Raw genomic sequence first — 22,997 nt, 5'->3', positions numbered from 1 at the left:
CATTGTCTCACACATCTCTAACAAGCAGACACAACTGACTACTCTGCTACTTGATGTGAACCCCTTCTTCTGTGGCAAACTTTTACTTGGACCAATATGCCACATAAAGAAAGAATCAGAGAGTCATTCATCAACCCAGTAGGTCTTAATACTGTCTGCATTTTAAGTGCTCAAGTCTCACTGTAAATTTAGCTGAAGGTCATTTAAGTGTCCTTATAAATGTTCTTCATATCTTCATTTAATGTTGTGGCATGCATTAGCTTTCTAATCTGCTGTAATGAATTTTTTTTTTTTTAACTTGCCATTTCAAAAAATACACAAAAGAAAGCAGTAACTCCAATACACAGCTTGAGATGTCTCTATTCAGTCTATATGTCACAGAACTACAGCTATTAGAAATGTCCACCCATTCTGTCAGAGTCTCAGATAGACGAATTGCTTCTATACTTGCAACATGCACTGGGTATCCCAGGTTCAGTAGCTAGATTTTACTGTCTGTTGTCCAGTGCTGGAAAGCCCAATTTATGGCAGTAGGTGGCATATAAAGGTTTTCAGCTTAACTGTTAGCAGGTTGTATGTTCTGCCTTCCAAAGCACAATACATTAGATCCCATGTCCCCTCCTTCCCACATGTCTTTGTTTCTTTGCTGACAAGAGCATAATGATACCAGTGTCTACAGTTTTCCATTATTCCAAATACCCCATGTCCTAATATTCTTTATGCACCTCTACCTGTTTACAGCTGCCAACATCTATGCACGAACTTGGAGTATCATCAGCTATTCCCCATGTTTGTTTTTGATATCACAACATTAGTTTTCCCATATTCTCCCACATAGTTATCAACCTCATGCTCAGTACATGTTTTTGGCTGGGAAAGAAAAGAATTTTGGTGAAATTTCATTACTTCCAGCATCAGAAGACTGTTTTACTTTGGTATTTTTACAAAATAGTTAGTATCTAAAATTATTTTACTTACTGTACACAGTATTTTATCCATTTGGTTTTAATAATTCAATAGACAACTACATGAAGAAGTTATGAAGAAGACAAGTCAGATGATGGAGGTCCCTTAGATGGTCTATAGACCCTCAGCATTACCAGTTTGGACACTGCTAACAGCTTGTTGGATGACTAACACAGGCTTCTCTGCTAAGTACAACAGGTTCTACAGAGTAGACATTCATCTCTTTCCTTAGATTTAGTCAAAGTCAAATAATAAAGGCAATCTTCACTAAAAGGACCTAATTTCAAAGCTGAGAGGATCCATGAGCAAGTCTATCCCCTTTGTAAAGAACATGCCAAACCCCCTTCTCTGTGCTGTAGTAGAGCCTGTTTACAGGACTGGTCTATTAATACAGAAAGAAGTATTACCTACTTCTTGGGTGAAGGAAAAACAGCAGCTTTTTTTTTTGTTTGGACATTCTGAGCAGCAGATTCAGGACAATAAATACACAATGCTATTTCTAACTACAGCTATTGCCTGTCAGTATCTCACAGAACAGGACACATCCCCCTATGCGTAAGAAGCAGCTACAGTAATTTTTAATCTTCCATACAGACTTACTCATTCTTTGGGGCACGTCTGTCAGAACCGCAAGATCTTCTTTACACTACTGATCTTCTTTTACAGGGTCCTCAGTCAAGACCATTTTTCCTCACCACTCAGCCTTCTTTGATGAATCAGTACAAAGCATAACTTCAGGTCAGAACTAGTGTTGTACAAAAAATGCGATCCATTCTTACAACTTCATTTTCTTCTGTTTCCTTCACACAAAAATAAGTGGCAACAGACTTTAGGATCCTCCTCTCTGAGGTCAGCAGATGCTGAATCCTACCTCAAGCAGCAGACAGGGAATTACATCTTAGTGCAATTTTAGCTGAAGCACGGAATGTCTTTACTTCTTGAAATACTCTACTTTTTGAGAACTCTTATAAGTCAGCAAAACTTACTGCTTTTACAGTTGAAAAGCTCCCTACAGGCTCAACTTATTTAAAACAAACCAGCTTATTCTGCTCAAGAAGAGGTCACATTTCTACCATTATGCCTTTCTGTGTCAGTTAGTACATTCAACATGACGACTAAGTTTGCTTTCTCTCTCTTTGAAGGCAGATAAAGAGGTAGAGAGAAGCAGGAAGGGAAAGGGGAAAAAGAAAACAATCTTGAACTTTAATCATACAGCAGAAATGCATGTTTTATTTCACAGAGGCTGAACAACATGAAATCAAAAGTTATACCCAGAATTTTAATCAATCAGTACTTTCACTTACTGCAGATGATAGTTCTCAGCTACACAGAGTAGTAAGGATGATTACAGAAATAAGACTCTTACCAGAACAGAAAAGAAGTATGGGCTTGGTGCTTAATACAAGAGTTTACTCTAGGCATCTTACTTGTATTATTTTGTGCATTTGTGTTTTCTCCCTTCTGTACATCTTAAGCTTCAGAAGTAGATACAGTCAAGTTTTCCCATTAGATTTTCGCATTGTACTCTTTTTTTACATCAGAAAAGTAATTGGTACAGAAGCATTACGGAGCAGCGAGACAAATTTGGATTGATTTTTCCCCCCACCTTGTTCCTCCAAAGGCACAATAATCACCGTTTTCTCCCTTTATTGTCCTCCTTGATCTTCCAAAGGATTAGCTCCATACAAGCAATTGCATCTTCCCTGGAATTATGACCACCAACTAGAAGAAAACAAACAAAAAAAATTGTTAAGTGTTAAGATTATGTATTTCTTTATAAAGGAATGGTGGCTTTGTTTATTAAGCTGAAAAACTGTCAAGAATATTAAGACAATACTTGGTATTCAGACAGTTTTTGGTGCAACTTCTTGCTACCAGGGTTCAAGGCAATAACCACATGCTTCTAGCAGCCCAGTATTATCTGGCAATATTCAGTTTCCCACTGCATCCTCCAGCTTCAGTATCCAATGGAGCCTGGATTAGTAGCCTAGAGCATCCAAAACTCTCTTTGGAAAACCAGCCTCTCCCAGTCATGTACTTTCCAATCAGAAGTTGAGAGAGTAACAGATGACTGATTTTGCAACTAGATAGTAAATTTCTACCTCGGTTAATTAAGGACAATGCACTTGTCCTGATCTACTGAAGTGCTCCACAAAATGTGAACAGAATGTATTTAAAGGATTTAAATTAGATACAGTTATACATTTTTATTACATGTTTAGTCAAAGCTTGAAAAGTCAACAACTTACAAGTTCATATGTTTTATACAATTCCCATAACTACAAAAAGCATGGTAAAAAGGTTTTAATGCATTCTGACTGGAAAATAGTGGTAGTCATCCAAACAAGAAATGCATAGAATCCTCTTGTTAGTTGGCATTTAATGTAGGCATCAGAATATCCTTCCTAACATTGAGTCAACACAAGAAAATGCTGTCTGCCAGGATAATGTTAGTTAACCACTGAAAGTTCTGAGCACTCCTTACTGAAAGCCAAAGCTGCATGTTGGGGCTCTCCTAGCAACTTTAGGATAGGTGGAGAATAGACCTACTATATTCAGCCATCATCTTCATAAGCAGAAATTTGACGCAGTGTCAAATTGTCACGTTGACTAATTTGAATGTGTGTCCCTCAGTAAATCCTATATGAGCTGATCGACGGAAATCTAAATCCTGTATGGTTTAAGTTATGTTAAAGATACCATTTTGAGTACAGAAGTTTAAATAAAGATACAGAAGATCTCAGATAAACAGGTTTGAGACAGGGGCTGGTTATTCAGAAACCAAAGAAGTTGTAGAGGAAAAATCTGACAGCATACAGTTCAGCATTTTCATTTGAAGGTGGCAAAATCCCCTCCCCATTCTATGTTTCTGAGCTAGTGGCTCAGAAAGAAGAAGATATTGCTTCTTTGCACTATAGCACTGCATTACTGCACAGATTCCGTGTCTACTGATTCCACAACTACTTTGGGCAGGGGAGAACACCACAATATAGTAAATTGATACTAGGGAGAAAAATAATTTTGTTAGATTTAATTGAGATGTTCCGTTTCCCAAAGAAGCAGAGGACTTAAGTGCTATCACAACAGAAGATGACTCAAGAGTAAAAGTACAAGCTTCTAGCTTTCTCTTGTAAAATATAAACACGAGTGATTTGAGATCATTTTTCATATGTAGCAGCCTAGACTCAGAAGCAAAGATCTTCAGACATTTACAGACATCTAGTTGCAATTCAGGTGTCTACTGGCTTAAAGCAGTGTATTATCTCCTTGAATGTGGAAGTGATTATACTTCCCTCTTAGTGAGCACGTAATTTACACAGTCATGGCAGTCATCTGCAACAACACTAGTGTGTTACAAAATATGCTGGTGAAAGCAATCATGTAAGAACTGTCCCTGCAATATCTATTTATATTGGACATGTAAAGAGCTGTGGAAGGGAATGGAGGACAGCCATAGCTGTTATCTGTGGCAGAGAAGTTTATACCATTTAGTAACCTCTACTATTCACAGAATCAGAAGACAGCTGGCAATAACCTTGCAGGTTCTAGTTTTCTCCCGTTCTAAATGTACCTTAAGAAATAAAATAGAACAGTTGCCAATAATCAATTTGAAACTATTTTGTCATTTAGATAAGAAAATGGAGGTGATCCTGTGAGCTTCCCCTCCACCCTTACTATCTTTTGTCAGAGAAAGTTCCAATTCTCATTTGTGTTTCAACCTGTGAAGTAGTGCTCTGCCTTGCCATTCCACCCTTCGGCTGCTGCTATTTTTAACTGCTCAGGAAAGTACAACTTAAGAGACATGTTTTTTCAAGTAGTCTGAAAAGGCTCAATTATTGAGACCATAGTCTTCTAGCTCTGTTATGTATTCTTCAATTTTTCAGTCAAATCAAATATATGATATACTGTAAGTCAAGCTACCTCAGCAGTTGCAGCTCTTGTACCTTGGACACCAGAAATCCTGTTGTTGAAACCCTTTAAAATGCACTCCTAGCCAAACTCCAGTTTGAGATGGTCAAAAAAAGGCAAATGGACAATTAAATTCAGAGCAAGCTAAATCACCACAGACCTACTGCTTTCTGATAGCAAAGAGTGTTTCATTCTACTAATTCCTAGGTTTACAAAAAAAGCAAATCTAGATTTACAAAGTTTATTACCTTTCTCTTATACTACCACAAAGCTAACACAAACAAGCATAAGCAGCATCACAAACCAATATAAACATAAGGAGTGGAAGTCATGCATCAGGATTTTTTTCATTTTTTTCTAGAAATGACAGCTACCTAGCTCTATAGGTTAAGCTTGGATTTTAGCTCAGTGGTGATCAACAAAGAATGATTAAATCGCAGCTTAAGCTGAAGAGTCTACTAAAGGCAGAGTATTGGCTATTTGAGATAGCTGTCTTAAAGTCTGTAGAAATAACTTTTGACATTCCCCTTACCCTCACCACAGTGCTGTGCATCAGACTCTCAGAGCAAAGGAAGTCAGAGGATATTATAAGCTTTGAGATGCAGCATCTAGCTACTCCACTGGGTATCAAAGGCCATCAAGCTTTGCTCAGTGTGACCATTTATGTATTTCCCGGGCAATGAAGAATACATTTAGCAGAATAGAATATTATTTGTTGTCCAGAAGGTTTCACTGATAAAAGCAAATACGAATCTGCCAGTTTATAGATACTCAATTTAACTTGTTCTAAGATCAGATTAAAAAGAATTATTTAGAATGGCATGGTCAATGAAAAAATATATCTGTCAAATGCAGTGTCTCATAAGTATTATATGCACACTGTAGAACAGATTCATTGATTCATCTTTGATAGCCAGCCAAGACATTTACTATAATTTTACTACTGAAAACCCCAGCTGAAGAGCTCCTGTATCAGCTTGGATAAGCAAGTGAATCTTGAAATAGATGTCAGCCTTATCACACTACCTTCAGAATTTTAAGAATGCCCTCTCTACAAGGGGAAAACTGGAACACTTTTGTTGGTGAACACTTTGACAAGCCAACTGTACTGGGAGGGAATGAGTGAGTGGCTGTGTGGTGCTTAGTGCCATCTGGGGTTAAACCACAACACCAAACATCTTACCCTTCGGGTATATCCTCTGCATTTACTATACTATTGAAGTAAAGGTATCCAAGACAAAGCTTTAAATGACAGGAAATATATTACTACCTTTCCAGTTTTCTGCATTATTCCTGTCTCCTATTTCATGAGGCAATATACCGATTGCTTAATAAGAACCTGAGCTCTTACCATCATCTTGACGAATTCTCCTGAGGTAGTCAGCCATCAGACTTCTAAGTGCTCTTTTGTGAGGCAAACCTAGCCGATGAGGAAACACTATTGATGTGTCCACTACTGTGTCATGAATTAGCTGGAAGAGAGCAGAGGCCACAGTAATGACTATACATCCAGTTACAGACTTGCATCTCCTTTATTCATTAAAGAAATCTCATCTAGCATCTAAACCATTTCCTTTCTCAATAATATGCCCAGACTAATCCCCAAATACTACATCATCTGTTCTGTGTTCCTCTATGCATTATAGAATGGCAAACTGTCGGGCAAGAACTGTGGAAAAATTGTGCTTTGCAGTGATTTCTGTACACTGCATTGACATTTATTCACTAGTTGTGTATATATAGAGAGTGAACATCACTAATTCAGATAATTAACTAATTAATTTAGATAGCCAATATCATACTGCAAAGTCTCATTTGCTTTGGCCTTTAGATATCACTAGCAGGGAAGCCTAATTCCTTCATTAGTAATAATCATAGAATAGTTGAGGTTGGAAGGGACCTCTGGAATTCATCTTGTCCACACCCCCTGCTCAAGAAGGGCCACCTAGAGCCAGTTGCCCAGAAACACGTCCAGATGGCTTCTGAGCATCTCCAAGGTAGAAGACTCCACAACATCTCTGGACAGCCTGTGACAGCGCTTGGTCACCCTCACTGTGAAAAAGTGTTTCCCAATGTTCAGAGGGCACCTCTGGTCCTGGCACTGGGAACCACTGGAAAAAGCCTGGCTCAGTTTTGTTCATACCCTCCCTTCAGGTATTTACACACATTGATAAGATCCCCCTGAGCCTTCCTGAGCAGACGGTTATGTTTCTTATGGAATATCACTGCCTTTGATATTTTAATAGCATAATCCATACATTTCTGGTACCTAAGGTAATTAATTACCTGACAGGCAGCACAATTGTTTATAGACATTCTAAGAGCAACCTTAGTATTACTTGAATTGTCACTTCCTTTTAGGCATTTACCAGCATGAATTCAGCTAGATCAGAAAACATACAACTCTTGGTTTCTGTGAACCCAGAAATAAAGACAATATTATTCAGTGGTGACGTATGGTTGCATAGCTAGAAGGACAAAACAGCAAAGTAGGAAGCCCAAATGTCAGAACCTTTACCATACTGTGTTTGTATATACAGTACAAACAGTATCTCTCTTCCTTCTCTGAATGTAGTATTATCTTTAATAGTTATCGTTTAACAATCAAGTACATTTCATTCTTTTTTTCATATATATTGATCTGCTGAAGTGCAACATTCTTTTCCTTTTTTAAATTAATTAGTTAACACAGTAAAGACAAGTAGTCACCTCTTAAAATTGGCTTCAAAAAGGTTATTTTACCTTGAGAGCAAATAAGGCATTTTCTAAGCTGTGTCCAATTAAAATTGTATCTGCACTGAACAAGTTCAGCAGTACTGCCTGTACATCCCGAAGAGATGTTGTGGTATTCTTCAGATCAGCCTCCGTTGCTCCAGAGAGTCTAAAGACAGATTTAGAAGATCTTTGTTAACAGAGACACTAAGAAATATCTGGAAAAACTAGGTTTATAGCAGTCATTCCCCCAGCATCTCAAGTTAACACTAGCCTGCTTTGAAACCACACAACACTGAAGTCAACATAAGGCATTTTTTCACTGTCTTCCTTCTCACCTAGGTAGTGTAAGAAAAACTAAGCTAGGTGATATTAACTTAGCTCAAGCACTACAAGTGACTGAGCCTGTTTAAGTATGGACCAAAGACAGGGGTCTGAGCAAACAAATATTGCTGTTGAAGAAGTAAGAACACATGATGTTGGTTCTCCTATTTTTTTTTTTTTTTTTTTACAGTGGGGCTCAAAACCTGTATTTCTTCTCAGAGCAGTTGCAGGACTCCAAAGAACTAATAGGAACTGAAAACATGTCTTGCAAGTCTCAAAGACAAAACCAATAGGAAGACCAAATATAAGTGATCTACACTAAATACAGCCAAATCTTGTTAAGCTGTACAGTCTGATGGCCTCAATGCATGGCTTATGACTATACTGCTTTTCTACAAGACAAAATTTATAGAAGCAAATGCAAATTTCACCTATCCCCTTAGGGAATTTAGCAAGTTCTGGGAGGTTTAACTTTTTTTTTTTTGAAGGAAAGGGAGAAAATGTCTTAAAATGTGGAAAAAAATAAATTGAACCAGGCAAAGAGAAAAATCCTTCTTAGCTGAGCCTGTAAAAGAACAAAAGCCTCATGCCTGATAGAAGGTCTTTGATTTATGTTACTAGAAATAGACATTTAGGAAAGGCATGTTTCTTCTTGTATAGTTATCTGCCAATTTATTAAGTCTAATGCTGAAATATTTAGACTAATTAGCATACCTTATATCGTAGTCTACAACTTTACCATCTGGTTTAACAAAGGTATCATAGACAACCTGTAGCTTAGCATCAACCACTGTCACTCTGGTTAGTTCCAAGCCGCGGGTTGTGTAACACTGAAGAAAAAAGTAAATTTAATGAGAATTTACACAGCAGTGATATTTCCTTACATTATGCAAGTTGTATGGAAAGCAGAACTGGGTACCAACTGAAATCCAAATGATTTTGCTCACTGCATATTCAACACTAAAGGTCTAGCCACATAGAGTGACTGGTCAGACTGAAGGTCTAGTCATGTAGAGTTACTCGTCAAAGTTCTGCAGATCTCTCAGAGACATGAGTTCCAAACTACTATATAGCTAGTAAATTGTTTCATAAACAACAATATAGTTTTCTATTAACTGAACCAAACTTTTTAGGTTGCTCATACCGTCTCACAGTCCAGAGCATATACACCATAGTTTCCATCAAAAGGCGGTGATTTAATTAATGTCTTCATGAAGCCTTCCAACTTCTCCCTTCTTCCATCGTGAACATGAAGCTGCAAAAGTTTCCATTAGTATTTAAGTGCAAGTTTGTTAAATATATCTTACCTAAATTGCCAGACAATTTGTTTCTCTAACAGACTCAGGAGCATATATATAATACTTCCTGTCAATATCTGCCACATAATTTACTAAACACTAGTAAGCAAACCTAAAAGGCTTATACCAAACCCTTCAGAGAGCTATGACCCAGCTTTAAGTCAAAAGGACACAGAAAGCAGAATTGAGATACTGCATTACTTGGTAGTGTTAGGTTAATGGTTCGACTGGATGATCTTAAAGGTCTTTTCCAACCTAAATGATTCTATGATTATATAAACCTTCTGAGAACATTATTCCTACCTTTGCAATCTGACAGCCAGCAGAACCAACTGTTCTCTCACAACAGCTATAGCATTTTTCCATGCCGCCAGGAACTGCCAAAAAGAAAAACTGAAAATTGAGCAGTTTTTGCACCAACTAGCAATGGTAAAAACAAATCAGTATTCTTACTCCTCCTCTCAAATTTCTTTTCCATTTTCTCCTGAGACTGCAGTATGGAAAGAAGCAGTCTCACCTACAGGTCCCACCTATGCAAAGATGACAAACTGTACATCATTCCCTCCTAAGATAAGGGTTTCATCAAAAAAAGAAATACCAATGAATGGGAAAGAGAAAGTTGTAGTATGCTCTTGAAGGTTCTCCCTGAGGGAAATATTTAATGTAGTTTCTCAGTACTTAAGGTGCTTTTCAGAAAAGATGACAAGGTTCACTTAGAAGTCAGTGCAACGCCACACAACAAACATTTTTCTGCCTTCTCCCCACATGGTTTTATTCACATCAGCTTTCCAAAAGGTGTGGCATATTCAGAGAAAAAAGGTTTTACTAACTAGCTACATTCCCCAAAGTACAGCAGAATGTATCTCAGCTGAACCTTGTGCAAAAAACATTTCATGCTCTGATCTTGTTGAGTTTTGACATGACATGTTATACTTTTAACAGCTCCCACAAAGACTGAATGCCAAGTATACCTACCTTTTTGTTCCAATACTCTACCAGAATGATAGTTGCATTCTTCTTTACGTCTATATTCCCCTGAAGAAGTAACAGCATATACTTCGCCACACCTACAGCACACTCTTTTGAAAGCTAAAGAAAATGATAAAAGAGTATATTTCCTAGCTGGCTTGCCATAAAGTTAAAAATGCTAAAGTATAAAATAAGTAACATTAACAGTAATTGCAAGAGCAGAGTATCAATGCATAAGCAGCCTCCCAAGATTTTTCCATGCATGGAAAAAAGTCCCAGGTTCTTCTATAGCACTATAAGAACTTCAAGTTTACCTGCAACTTCTTCAATGACCATGTTGAAATAAAAATCAAAAGAGACCCATGAAGATTCATGGTTTAGTTATGAAAGATTGTGAATTCACTTGTAGTCCAGACCCTAAATACTACTAAATAGTCCAGGCAGTAAATACCCATGTATTTTACTGTCCTGTGAACCACTGACTGAAATTCAATTTTGTTGCAGTCTAGTAGGCACTTACCATCATATCCAGCATTTTTTACAACCCCTGTAAGTATAGCACTGCCACTTTTTTCAGGATTTGTTCGAGGGAAATTATTTTCATTCAGTTGTTCCTCAGTCAGAAGATAATCTTTCAAAAGTTCATATAGAGCACCACCTGTACCTGCTAAAAAAAAACAACCAAAAACCTAAAAGTAAGCAAGCCCAAAGCTTAAGCAATATTAGAACAAATATAAGTAGCACTTAAATATCCTAGTACTTCCAAAATAAAACAAAACTGAAATTACAAAATGTGCACCGTAGTTTACATGCAAAAACTATAGGCATGTACCTCAGAGCAATTTGAAGGGATTAGAGGTGAAGCATTATTCAAAACAAAGACACTAAACAATAGGGATGTTACTTCACTAGCTATCCCAGAAAAGCTAGGCATGCAATACTAAAGAACATGCTCATTTCAAACAGAAGTTCAACATTTTCCCCTAAGAATGAGCCTTCAGGATCTGAATAAATAAATAGGGAGTTGTGTTGGAACCACAACAAGTAAATAGATAAAGCTTGACCAAAAAAAGAGCAACATTTCATACTGAAATAAGCCCATTTATAGGCTAAAGCGGAGAACTGACATCTCCCTTCCCCTTTCTTTACCTTTCTCTTCCTCTGACTTTATGCATCCAGTGCCACCGGAAGATGTGCTGGCACTAAGTTGCCCTGAATGCAGGAAAACATATTTTTAGTATTTTTTCCTCAATTTTCTATTTCCTGTTAATATCCTAAGCAAATATTTATAAATCAAAACACCAATTTATTTCAGTGATATGTTTCTATAAAAGGATTTAAATATGCAGAAATGTCTTTACTAAAGTTAAATTAAATAATCCTTTCAAGACATTTCTCTGCTGTTCTAATTTCTACACTTAACAACACATTTTAAAAAATCTTCATTGAAAGCAAAACTACCATGATCTCTCAGCTTTTTAAGAGTCTTCACAGCCAAATTCAGGTACATTTTTTTACTGCCACAACGATCATAAACAGACTGCTCTTCTATTAGGGCCTATAATTAAAAAAAAGAAAAGAGATTGAGTGTTAGTGGAGTACTGTATGTTCTATAAAAAGCACTGCCATTTAGAATCTGAGATTCTGAACCTAGAGGTAAATACACATGCAAGTAGTGTCCTAAGTCTGAAGTCCAACAGGAGACACAAAGTCAGATGGATGAGACACCTAGAAAGACAAATTCAGTTCTCATGAAGCCAAGATCTGTGGGGGAAATCAGTGCTCCAACTCAGAATTTAAACCTAATCCTTGGGAGAATTTCAGCACTCTTAGCATAACCATTCCTATGGCTACAGACAGCTTTTTCTGATCCTGCTTCAAAGGAGGCATTATTACTTTTTTAGGTCAAGAAGTGTTTCCTTAATTTTCTTTTTGTAAAGGCGTTAAGAAACAGAAGTGAAAGGAAGGTCCAGCACCTTTTAACTATAAAGAAGCACACTTGAAATAAGGAGTATGTTCGTTGACCTTCTGGGGGAAGAAAAATGCTTCTTCCCTGGTTTTATTTCACTGTTTACACTATCTGCAAAGTCAACAGAAGAAAGGCTCATTTCAGGCATAAATAGTGCCTTCTAACAATCACTACAGCAAGTACAATTCACAAGTTACAACCTCAAAGCAGAGGAAAAGAGAAAGTGGAGAACTCATGAAGCTGAGAAATAACACAGGAGGAAGTTAAAGGGAAGGTAAAAGAAATATTACTTGGTGAGAAGGAAGAGTCAGGCTACCAAGGTATGCTGCATAATATAGAGAAGACACTGTAAATGTCAGAGAAGTAACTTCTCATGTTTTACAAGCTTTCATTCAACGTATAATTAAATACACATACAGACTCTTACCAGAACACCTCCATAAAGTCTTTTGATTGCCAGCATGCAAGAAACTTAGATCACCTAAAGGTTAAGCTCGGGATATTTGTGCCTGTCAGACCGTATCTGTTGACTAAAAGCTTGAGTAGCACTTGCTGTGGTGTAAACAGTAAATACAAGATCAAAGGCTCAGAATGATTGAGAGATTTATCATTGTTCTTCAAACATGTTTTCCTCCTGTCCTGAATAGATCTCAAAGTCATTATTACATTCCAGGAAGCCTCCAGTATTCACAAGAAGATTTTTATTTTGCATTTGCCAAAGAAAAACTTTTCCTTTTTAATACTAAAGTAACATGTCTTTTTGGAAGCCAATTAGCAGTGCTGAAGACAGATGTTTTAACCTGGAGAAAACTGAAACTGATAACACTGGCAAGTGTAAGATCAAGTACATTTTAACTTCTGCTTACTGAAAAGTCTGAAATATTTGCCTTAAAAATCAAATAAAAAAACCCACCAATACATTGTCCAAGATAAGACCTACTGACTTAATTCAGAAGAGGAATTTAAAGATATATAAAACATTACAAACCTTGTTAATAGCTTCATTCACTGTGCTGCAAATTTTGAAGCATTCTGTAAAAAAAAGCCTGACATATCTCTGTCTTGTCTCAAGTGGTACTTTGGATCCTGATTCTGGAATGAAAGGCCTTTCCTGAGTAGAAACCTTAAAAGAAACAATAACAAAATTAAAAACCCCCATACTACGGTGGTCAATATGTAACAAACAGCTCAAAGAACTAAAACCAGTTCAGACATTCTTTAGCCCATCTTGGAGAAAAAAAAACAAAACAAAATCCAACCATCAGAAACAGTAGCCATAGAGGTTTTCCCTGCTTGAACTAAACAAAGTAGTCTGCTGCTCAAAGTTATATGAGGTATTAAAACTATTTTTTTTTTTAAACTTCTTTTTTCTCAGAGAAAGTTCAGTCCTTCACCAAGGACTAGCAGTTCAGTTACTATTTAAGTCATGCTTTCTATCTGGCCTTTATTTCAGGCAGTACTTAACTTGGAGAGTAAACTAAGGACCCAGTGAACTAGATTGAAAAAAAGAGTTTATTTTTAGGAATCCATAGGCTTTGTTAGACAATGGAACGTAGAGTTTTTGCTTATCACAATATGCTTAGTTTAACAATAAGCACAGAAGTTAAAATAATCACATTCAAAAATCTGGTAGTAAGTTAGGTTAACCATGGTACCATCACACCCAAAAAGGTCCAAACAGTTACAAAGATGCTTTGTGTGTATCAAACAAGGAGTAATATGTGTATACCACATTTATTTGCTACGGAGGATCCTTTAAGAGCAGCATTTAAATGTGTGTGCTACTACCAAGGAGGTCAGTTTTGCATAAAGGGAACAAAGGCAATGTGTATCATTGTCACAAGCTAGTCTCACCATTATTGGGGCATGCAGTATTCTATTTAGGAAACAAGAAGGTACATACTGGAGATAAGAAGCAATCAGTACTTAATAGCCTAGAAAAATGTCAATAACCAAAGTGACTGAAGCCATAACGTTTGACATTTTTAATTAGAAAGCAAAACTCTGATCTTGTAATATATCTGACCCCAGGAATCTTCAGTGACATCTGCTTTTTTTTTTTTAAGGAAAAAAAAAAGCGAGGTTAGAGTAATTTTTCTGAGAAGAGAACCTTACAATACTCTGCCACTCAAAATTACAAAGCAAAGTTGGTACTAACAAACCAAAATATGCATGCATTAACTTTTTGACAAGTTCTTTGAAAGCCCTGTAATTTATAAGGGTACCTCTCTTGAAGCCAAATAAAGCCTTTCATCACATATCACCTTCCATGACACATTGCAGGAAGTTTTAAGTGAAAATAACCAACATGCAAGCACAACTTGACTGAAAACAAATTTGTACTTAATTCTCCCATCACAACCACTTTGATTAATAATTTATGTATTTAATTGCTTACATTTGTGTAGTGCTAGCTAGTACAACCAAGGAAAATGAAAATACAATTTGCATAGCAACTTGATTAAAGCACAAAGGAAACAAAGTAATTTTTTTAAAAAGCTATACTGGTATATCACAAGTAATGTGGTATATGTCTATGTTATAAAATACTGTTTGAAATTAATTGCAGTTTTCCCACTTCTGTTCCCTTTCACATATCCAAGTTCTGCAGTAACTCTACTGTACCTTGCATGGCACAACAGTAGTCCTTTTGAATGAACTAACAGGAAGTCCACGGTGCATTCTTGTTGCAACATTTCCTTCCAGTAGTATACGCAGTTGACCACTGCAGGTTTCAATGGGCTGAAGTTCAAGCAAATTTAAAGAGGCTGAAACACACAGAAGACACCGACTGAATCTAAACTCTAATGGTAAGCTTTATTACTTAAATTACATTAATCTGAAACACAGGTATTTCACAGCTCCTTTGTTAAAGCAGGATAAAAGTAAACTAATGCACGGAAGCAAACCTGGAACATCAGAAAACACATTAAGACTCCACTTCTGCCAATAGATTTTATGCAAGGTGTTCTCCAGGACTTTTGAGATCATATATCAGTTTGAAGACTTTAAAACAAAGCAGCCACACAAGTCAAGTTATAAGCTATTTTCAAGTTGTAATGAATATGATTTTTAAACTCCTACTTGCCTGCCTTCCCTGTCCCTTTGCCCTCCCTGCAAAAAAGCATGATAGCAGAAAAAAAAAAAAAAAGAAAATCCGGAAAACCACCAATCTAACTTCATCTTCCAATGCAATCAGTAAGTGCCCTTATGTATTGCTTTGGCTTTTTAAAGTCAGGAAAGCTACAGATCTCAGAAATAAAAATTGTCACGAGATCTGGAGCCAAGGTATCAGCATTTGATGTGCAGCCATCCTGCTTAACTTTCCTTGCATCAGCACCTATTATACAGCAAGACACATTTGTACACTATGAGATACACTAATCCATTTTACTGTTATTCAGAAAGAATGTGTACACTGGCAGAATGACTCAATTTTATGTGAAGATGTATTATAGCATGTGTAATATAGACACATGAATGAAACTAAGAAGCAGTATTTTATTAATTTAATTGCTAGGTAGGTTACTTTGCAAGCATATATTTAAAGTGACAGTAGGAGAGCTGGAGGGGAAACACTGTTTAACTAGTATCAAATGCTGAAAATAACTTATACTCCAGGATTTTCCATATATGAAGGAGAATTTAAAGGGAGGCAAACATTTTCAAATCACAAGATTTAACAAATTGTTTCAGAAGGTCTGAATGCTTCAGACTTGAAACCTAAGAGTTAATATCAGACCTAACAGTTAATATGAGTACTAAAAGGAAACTCACCAGACTTCTTTTTTTATTCTTTCAACTCATGTATCAAAAGACTTTCAACAAAACAAATGGTTTTTTCGGGATTTTGGTCAAAACCATACATGTTCAAAGAACTTAGCACAAAGTATTTGTCCCCTTTCTGCTACAGCTACCAAGACTTCAAATATAACCTTCTATTTGGATAGGGTATCTATCTGCACAAGCTAAGTGCTCACCATCATTCAATTCACAGCTAACATTTACCACAACAAAATGAACACATTCAAGCAATGCCTAACTGAAGCAAAACGAAGTTTAGTTTGTCAAACCTATGGATCAAGCTGTCATACCCATTGGTCCAGTGCTTTGAAATTGAGTAGCTGACACTCCAGACATAGTGTTCTTCTGTTCGGAAGTTGTAGCAATAAAAACTTGTCCCCTTTTAACTGCAGCTGCAAACTCCATTGCCTCCCAGTGCGCCTGCTGAATTTCGGGAGCGGGGTTATGATGTAAAGGAGATGCTTTGAAAGGCACCATTTCATTTTTATTATTATGCACCTGATACACACACATACAAAACCAGAGTTAACATTCAAGCAGTTCCAAATCACAGCAAGACGGTGTTAAAGTTAACACACTGCTGCTTAAAACTGAATTTTGCTATCAGATTCAGAGCTCAGTATGCTGTCCCTGGAAGGAAAACACCACGCTGAAAGACCTCAGGGGTGGTGGAGGGGGCTTAAAGAATTATGCCTATTAACATTGCCACCTAAAGCACTGTAAAAGCAGGGAAAGCAACAGCCACTTTGGGTTTCCAAGTGCTGTATCTGTAATCCCATGGTACAAGCCTCTACTCCAAACTGACTTTTCAATATTCATCAGCCTCAGCTGTCCTGGGCAGCAGCTTACTTCACCAGCATCAGGAAACAACTCTAAGTACTAGAATATTTGCCACAATTTTTAACAGAAGAACTGATAAGACATTTGTTCTAATTAAATTCAAAATATTTTTACAATTAGATTACAAGATTCAGCCAACCTAAAGTTCAACATGAGTCTACAGATATTAAGTAATGCTATGTTGACCATCAGTTTATTACAAAATTGTAACTCACATCAAATTTTGCTGTGTGTGCAATTCTTCTCTTTTGCCCAGGAACACTTATTTTGGTTTCTGATAAATTGACATTTCCTCCATAGGCCTATTAAAAACAAGAACAGATTATTTAGACCAACTGTTATGAAGCTCTAGACTTCAGTAATATCCTCATGACCCATTCACTCCAATGTCTCAGGATATTCAGTCAAAGAACTCACCAGGAAAACAACAATTCCATCAGTATTAGACAGTTATTTTACATTCAGAACAGTTAAGCCAGAGTACTTTGATGTTGGGGCAGTGGTACTCAACGTTCCCACATTCCTTTGTTTATAAGAACAGAAGCCTACTGAATACACAGCTGGCTCTAAAACTTGGTTTATTACAGTAAAAGTAAAAATGGCTACCCAAAGTCAGGGAGCTGTTCAGAGCAATTTTCTACTTCAGGAAACATACAGATCACGCATTGTCAAACTAGACTAGAGAGTTGCAAGTGTTCCTTATGACTTTGTCTACTAGTGTTGATTGCTTAAATGTTTAACCTTTACTAACACACATTTTGGAAAGAGTATTTGAACTCAACTGTGTATCACATCCCGTCCTCATACACTCAGAAAAAAAAAACCCAAGCACTGAAAGGGAAACGAAATACCTGCTTATCAACGTCCTTCTTTTGTGCTTCTCTTTCAAACTCATCAAAAATTCTCCGACACTCCTCTAAAGGATCATCTGATTCAGAGAACTCTGTGTCCTCCCCACTGGGTTCCGCTTTCTCAGTGGATGAACTCAGCAGAGTTATTTCACTTTCTTTCTTGTTTAAATAATAAGTTGGACATGGGTATGTATCTTCTGGGCTACCATTACCCCTATTTTCTTCTGTATTTATTATTTCCTTATAAGGTCTTTCAATTGTGGTTTCATCTTTTGACGAATGACCTGTACAGAAGGCAGACTGTGTTACTCTTCCACTGCTCACACAGACTGCATTAGCAGTATGCTCCTGAACAAATCCTTTGACCCATATATTGGTTTCTGCATTCCCTTGCTTCAGAGTTCCCTTCTGCATGTGTGTCTCAATAGAAGCAGCTGAAGATAAACGTTTCTCCTCGGTATAAACAAAGGCATCTCTTTCCTCCAAAACCTTCAATACATCAGTGTTTACATCAGGCAAATAAATCTCATTTGCTTTTGAAGAAACATTGCCTAGTTCTTCAGATTTATTTAACTCTCTGCCATTCTTCCGCAAAGTGACCACTTTCTCTGATTTTTCTTCTGTACACCCACGAATGTCTGCTATACCACTATCATGTACTCTTTTTGCATATATTACAGCAGCCAGTTCTTTGTCTGTGATCCTGTTTGTAGAGTTCCTCCTTATTCTTCGCTTTTTATTAACAGCTTGTGGTGGCACATCAATGACAAGATCACATTCATCATCAGATTCGTCAAGTTTTATGTCAAGTTTCACTGGGGAAGAGCTTCTCGACCTCTTTGTGAATACATGTCTACTCCTAAATGCAGACATCTTTGAATTTCCATCCTGATTTTCACATGGAAATACTTCTGTTGGCTTACGCTGCTGCTTAACATTTTTATCCTCATGTGTTACAGAAGAGATAGAGACACCTGCAAAATAATTTTGTAGAAGATTATATTCAAGAACAGTTGCCAGACAATGATAATCAACAATGTATTTTTCTAATTTAAAAAACAACAGCCATTATTTGTACACCAGGAAACTGAAATGACATGACAAGTGTTTATAATCATTTAATTGGGAAGATTGTACTGTGAGAGTTCCTTCTGTTCCTTGATTTCATTCCTGACTCAATGTACTGCTATCCTTTTGGGGTTTTGTAAATCACCTGCCTCTCTGAGGAAAGACAGCTATGAGCTTAAATTAACTCATCCTAAACTGCAGTCTACAGATTTCAGCTGAGGAAAAGGAAATAATCTATTTTATTAATTATGCACAAGACTAGAAGTCTCATTGTCCCAAATACCCAGTAACATTTCAAGCCAGGCATATTTATAATCGTGCACAAACTTTAACCAGCCTTGAAAGTTGAATTTTCCAACTGCAGATTTAAGTGACTAACCGTTATCTTTTTAGCTTTTACAGGCTGTAGACTGCTTACCAGAAATCAGCCTGACACTTTCTCAAGGCACTATCTCCAACCTCACATGGTTATTCTGGCAAATCACAAAATACAGTGGTTATTACGCTCAAAAAATTTTAATAATTCTATACAGCCCCTGTCATCCAAAAGATCCTTTAGCATCAAATGTATTTCAATAACGATGCTATTTACATTGTCATTTAAAAACTCATGTCACCATTTGATTTCAACAGTCATTGTATCCGTAATTACAAAACATTTCAGGGAATTTCTAGAAAGTCACATTTTGTTAGTGCATGGGATCCTTTCCAGGTTACTGAAAATTAAGTGATTTTGGCATTAACGCAATAACAATATACTAAACAAGGGTGGTACCACAAAGCCTCACTACCCTGTTGTTGTGGGTTAACCCTGCCTGGCAGCTGAGCCCCATGCAGCCACTCTCTTACTTCCCTGGTGGGATGGGGCAGAGAATCAGAAGGGTAAAAGCGAGAAAACTCGTGGGTTGAGACAGTTAAATAGGTAAAGCAAAGCTGTGCACACAAGCAAAGCAAAATAAGGAATTAATGCACTACTTCCCATTGGCAGGCAGATGTTTAGCCACTTCCACGAAAGCAGCTCCATCGTGCCTAACTATTACTTCAAATGTCTCGCCTTCCTCCTTCCTTCCCCAGCTGTTACTGCCAAGCACTACATCATATGGTTTGGAGTATCCCTTTGGTCAGCTGGGGTCAGCTGTCCCAGCTGTGCCCCTTCCCAACTTCTTGCCTGCCTGCGGACTACTTGCTGGCAGGGCAGCATGAGAAACAGACAAGCTCTTGATGCTGTGCAAACACTCTTCAGCAATTAACTAAAACATAGGTATGTTATCAACACAGTTTTGGTCAGAAACCCAAAACTTAACACCATACAGAGCTACAAAGAAAACATACTCCATCCCAGCCAAAACCAGTACACCTCTCTACCTCAAAGAAATACTCTGAGCCACTATGAGCTGGTAACTGTTCTTACCAGAAATACAAATAATCTGAGAGAGGTAGTGTTTCCCCACCTTTTATACAGGTGAGATACCATTTAGACTATGTAGTAATCCATGTTATAGGATTACTCTTTTGACTAACTAGAGCCTGTGCAAACCTTCAGGGTTCAAGCTTCAAGCTTGCTAGAAGTTCCAGAAGCCATCTAATGACAGGTGTTGGTCACTTGAAAGGTAACACCTATGGACTCAGCCTTTGACAAGTCACATCATGCTGCACAGCTAGCCACCTGCAAAATGAGCAAGTGGAAGTGAGGAAGGGAATGACTCCAAGGGGTGGGGGGGGGGGGATGTGTGTGTGTGTCCTACTGTCACAGATCTTAGCAACCATCAAATTATCCCAGTCCTTTTTCCAGGCTGCAGTTCTTTATGCTCAAATACAGAAGTCTTTGAGAAAGAAATAAAGCATTACCATTTACAGGTAACTTTGAAACCCAGGTACTTATTGTGGAAATGAAAGCTCCTGCTGCACAGAAAGAGCCTACATGCAGAGTGAGAACCTGCACTGTGACTAAAGTTTTGGCATGCCTGAGCTGTGAAGGCAGAAAATCAGTAGCATCTGTTTAAAAACCACAGATATGACAGAGTAAGAGACACTTTGATGGTTCCCTGGATTACATACTTACCAAGCAACTCTTAAAACTATCAATGTCACCCACAGAAAACAATGTGGAAGAGACTAACCCAAGCTCAAGGTAATCTGAAAGCAACTACTTGTTTTTAACTGTAAGCTTTTCAAGTCCAGTTTGGAAGCAAGTTGCTTTTTTCATTAACATAGGCTGTTAATATTGACAAGTTTTGTGGCTCCCATTTTAAAGCTGTTGCAGTACTCTGCCACAGAAAGTGGAGCACCATGGGTGAGGCATACTAAAGCTTCAGTAGAAAATGCCAGTTATTTACTGATGTGCAAGCAGGCTCTTTGCAGACCGGCAAATCCTGGAAGGAAAGCAAGTGCCTTATAGACATTAAAAGCAATTCATACTACAACTTCTGCTCCTCATTACAAGGGTTAAAGGTCACAGAGCACAGAGAAAAGGTGATACCCTCCTACTAAGAAAGCGGTAAGTCATCAGCTTTTATTATACTATCACAAGGCAGCTTAAGCAATCCTCTCAAGTCCAGTGGCCTGAAGCCTAACCCCATGCACAGACACCAGGCTACATTATAATCCTGGTACTGTCACTGCTGTTTGCCAAGGTGGGAGTAGTTTTTCTTTTTTTTCTCCTAAGAGCAAAGACAGAGCAAGACTGCAAAGACCCCCTGTTGCACCATTCCACTCTTCAGCCCTCACGCACGGCACCGCAGCTCTTCATTCAACTGCCATGCCCAAGCGGCAGGAACGCAGCCATGCCCACACCCTAGCGCCTTCGAGCACCTGCCACCACCGCCCCTCGCCATGGCGCTGCCCCCTGGAAACCAACGCCCTCCCCTCCCCAGAACCGGGGGCGGCCCTCCCTCAGCCCGCTGCCGCCGGCCACCCCCCGCCCACAGCCCCTGAGGAGGCGCGGCGGGCCGGGCCGGGCCACCCTTCCCGCCGCCCTCACCCTGGGAAGGGCCGGCGGCGGACGGCTCCCCGCGGCGCGACGCCTCCTGCCGGTACGGGCAGCGAGGCCGCTGGCCGCGGCCCCCCACGGGCCGGCCGGAGGGGCAGGGCGAGGCCCCGGGGCAGCGGGCGCGGCGCATCGCGGCGGCGAGGGAAAAGCGCGGGAAGGCGCGGAGCACGCGCCTCGCCCCGCCGGCCCCCGCCTCATCGCTGCGCCGGCGGCGCGCGGCCCCGGCCGCCCAATGGGAGCGGAGGGGTGGGGCGCGCAGGAGGCGGGGCCTCCAGCCCCAGCCCCGCCCCCGCCGGGCTCTGAGGGGGCGGAAGGGGGGTGGGGAGCGGGGAAGGGGGCGGGGAAAGGAAAGGGAAAGAGGGAAAAGAGCGAAAAGAGCGGGAAAAGAGGGCCTTTGCTCAGGAGCTTGCGGGGCTCATTGACAGGGCTTTAAACTAGATGTGAAGGGGGAGGGGGAACATACCAGGCTTGCCTGTGACAAGCTGTGGGACGGTACGCAATGGTTAGAGGGACGGGGTGCTACTGTGAGCCCTCAGCCTGTTGCCCAGAGGCGTGCTGAGGATGCTGCCGCACAGTCGAAGTCTTGCGGAGATGAGCCGGGGGCTCCTGAGGCAGTAGGAGCCAACAAGGAAACCTCTGTGAAACACCTCAAGGGAAACAAGGGATGTTCCACTAAGAAGGCGACACGGCCAACAGCCCAGATGAAATGCCTCTACACGAACGCACGCAGCATGGGGAACAAACAGGAGGAGTTGGAAGCTACTGTGCTACTAGACAGCTACGACCTGATTGCCATAACTGAAACTTGGTGGGACAAATCCCATGACTGGAATGTGGCTATCGATGGCTACAGGCAGTTCAGAAGGGACAGGTGAGGAAGGAGGGGAAGAGGCGTTGCCCTCTACATTAAGAAATCAATACAGTGTGAAGAGCTGTCCCTGAAGAACAGCCACGAGCAGGTCGAAAGCTTATGGGTAAGAGTCAGAGACAGAGGCAACAAAGGGAACCTTGTGGTTGGTGTCTACTACAGGCCAAGGGGAGCCTACTGATGAAGCCTTCTTCCTCCAGCTCTGGGAAGCTTCGCACTTGCAGACTCTCATCCTACTGGGGGACTTCAACCACCCTGACATTTGCTGGAGAAGCAACACGGTGAGCTGTAGGCAATCCAGGAGATTCCTAGAATGCATTGAGGACAACTTCCTAAGCCAGGTAATAGACACCCCTCCCTGAGGGGACGCAATACTGGACCTGATGGTCACCAATGCAAGTGAGCTCATCAGTGAAAACAAGACTGGAGG

The 22,997-nt window shown here is 39.3% G+C and overlaps 1 protein-coding gene across 1 annotated transcript; it reads right to left on the bottom strand.

The window, feature by feature from the left end:
* Window positions 1-2,596: 2,596 nt before the first annotated feature.
* Window positions 2,597-21,829, bottom strand: LOC104028563 (RNA exonuclease 1 homolog). The gene is made up of 14 exons (XM_075727112.1): window positions 21,691-21,829; window positions 17,643-18,616; window positions 17,007-17,093; window positions 13,136-13,270; window positions 11,640-11,736; window positions 11,328-11,390; window positions 10,699-10,842; window positions 10,185-10,298; window positions 9,513-9,586; window positions 9,056-9,166; window positions 8,626-8,741; window positions 7,618-7,756; window positions 6,227-6,347; window positions 2,597-2,688 (listed from the first exon to the last, which is right to left on the bottom strand). Exons 1-14 carry the CDS (start codon window positions 21,827-21,829, stop codon window positions 2,597-2,599), a joined length of 2,406 nt encoding a protein of 801 aa, XP_075583227.1.
* Between the last annotated feature and the right edge of the window lie 1,168 nt (window positions 21,830-22,997).

This window comes from Pelecanus crispus, chromosome Z (assembly GCF_030463565.1).
Source record: "Pelecanus crispus isolate bPelCri1 chromosome Z, bPelCri1.pri, whole genome shotgun sequence".
Taxonomy (NCBI): Eukaryota; Metazoa; Chordata; class Aves; order Pelecaniformes; family Pelecanidae; genus Pelecanus; species Pelecanus crispus.
Note: the sequence above shows the minus strand (reverse complement) of the source record. Positions and strands in the feature narration are given on the sequence as shown.

Excerpts from the sequence above, each read along its gene's own strand:
- LOC104028563 (XM_075727112.1), bottom strand. The coding sequence starts at position 21,829 with ATGCGCCGCGCCCGCTGCCCCGGGGCCTCGCCCTGCCCCTCCGGCCGG. Across the intron at positions 18,617-21,690 it reads CGCCGCCGGCCCTTCCCAGG|GTGTCTCTATCTCTTCTGTA; the intron begins GTGAGGGCGGCG and ends ATTATTTTGCAG. Across the intron at positions 10,843-11,327 it reads AAAGTCAGAGGAAGAGAAAG|GTACAGGTGGTGCTCTATAT; the intron begins GTAAAGAAAGGG and ends TTTTTTTAGCAG.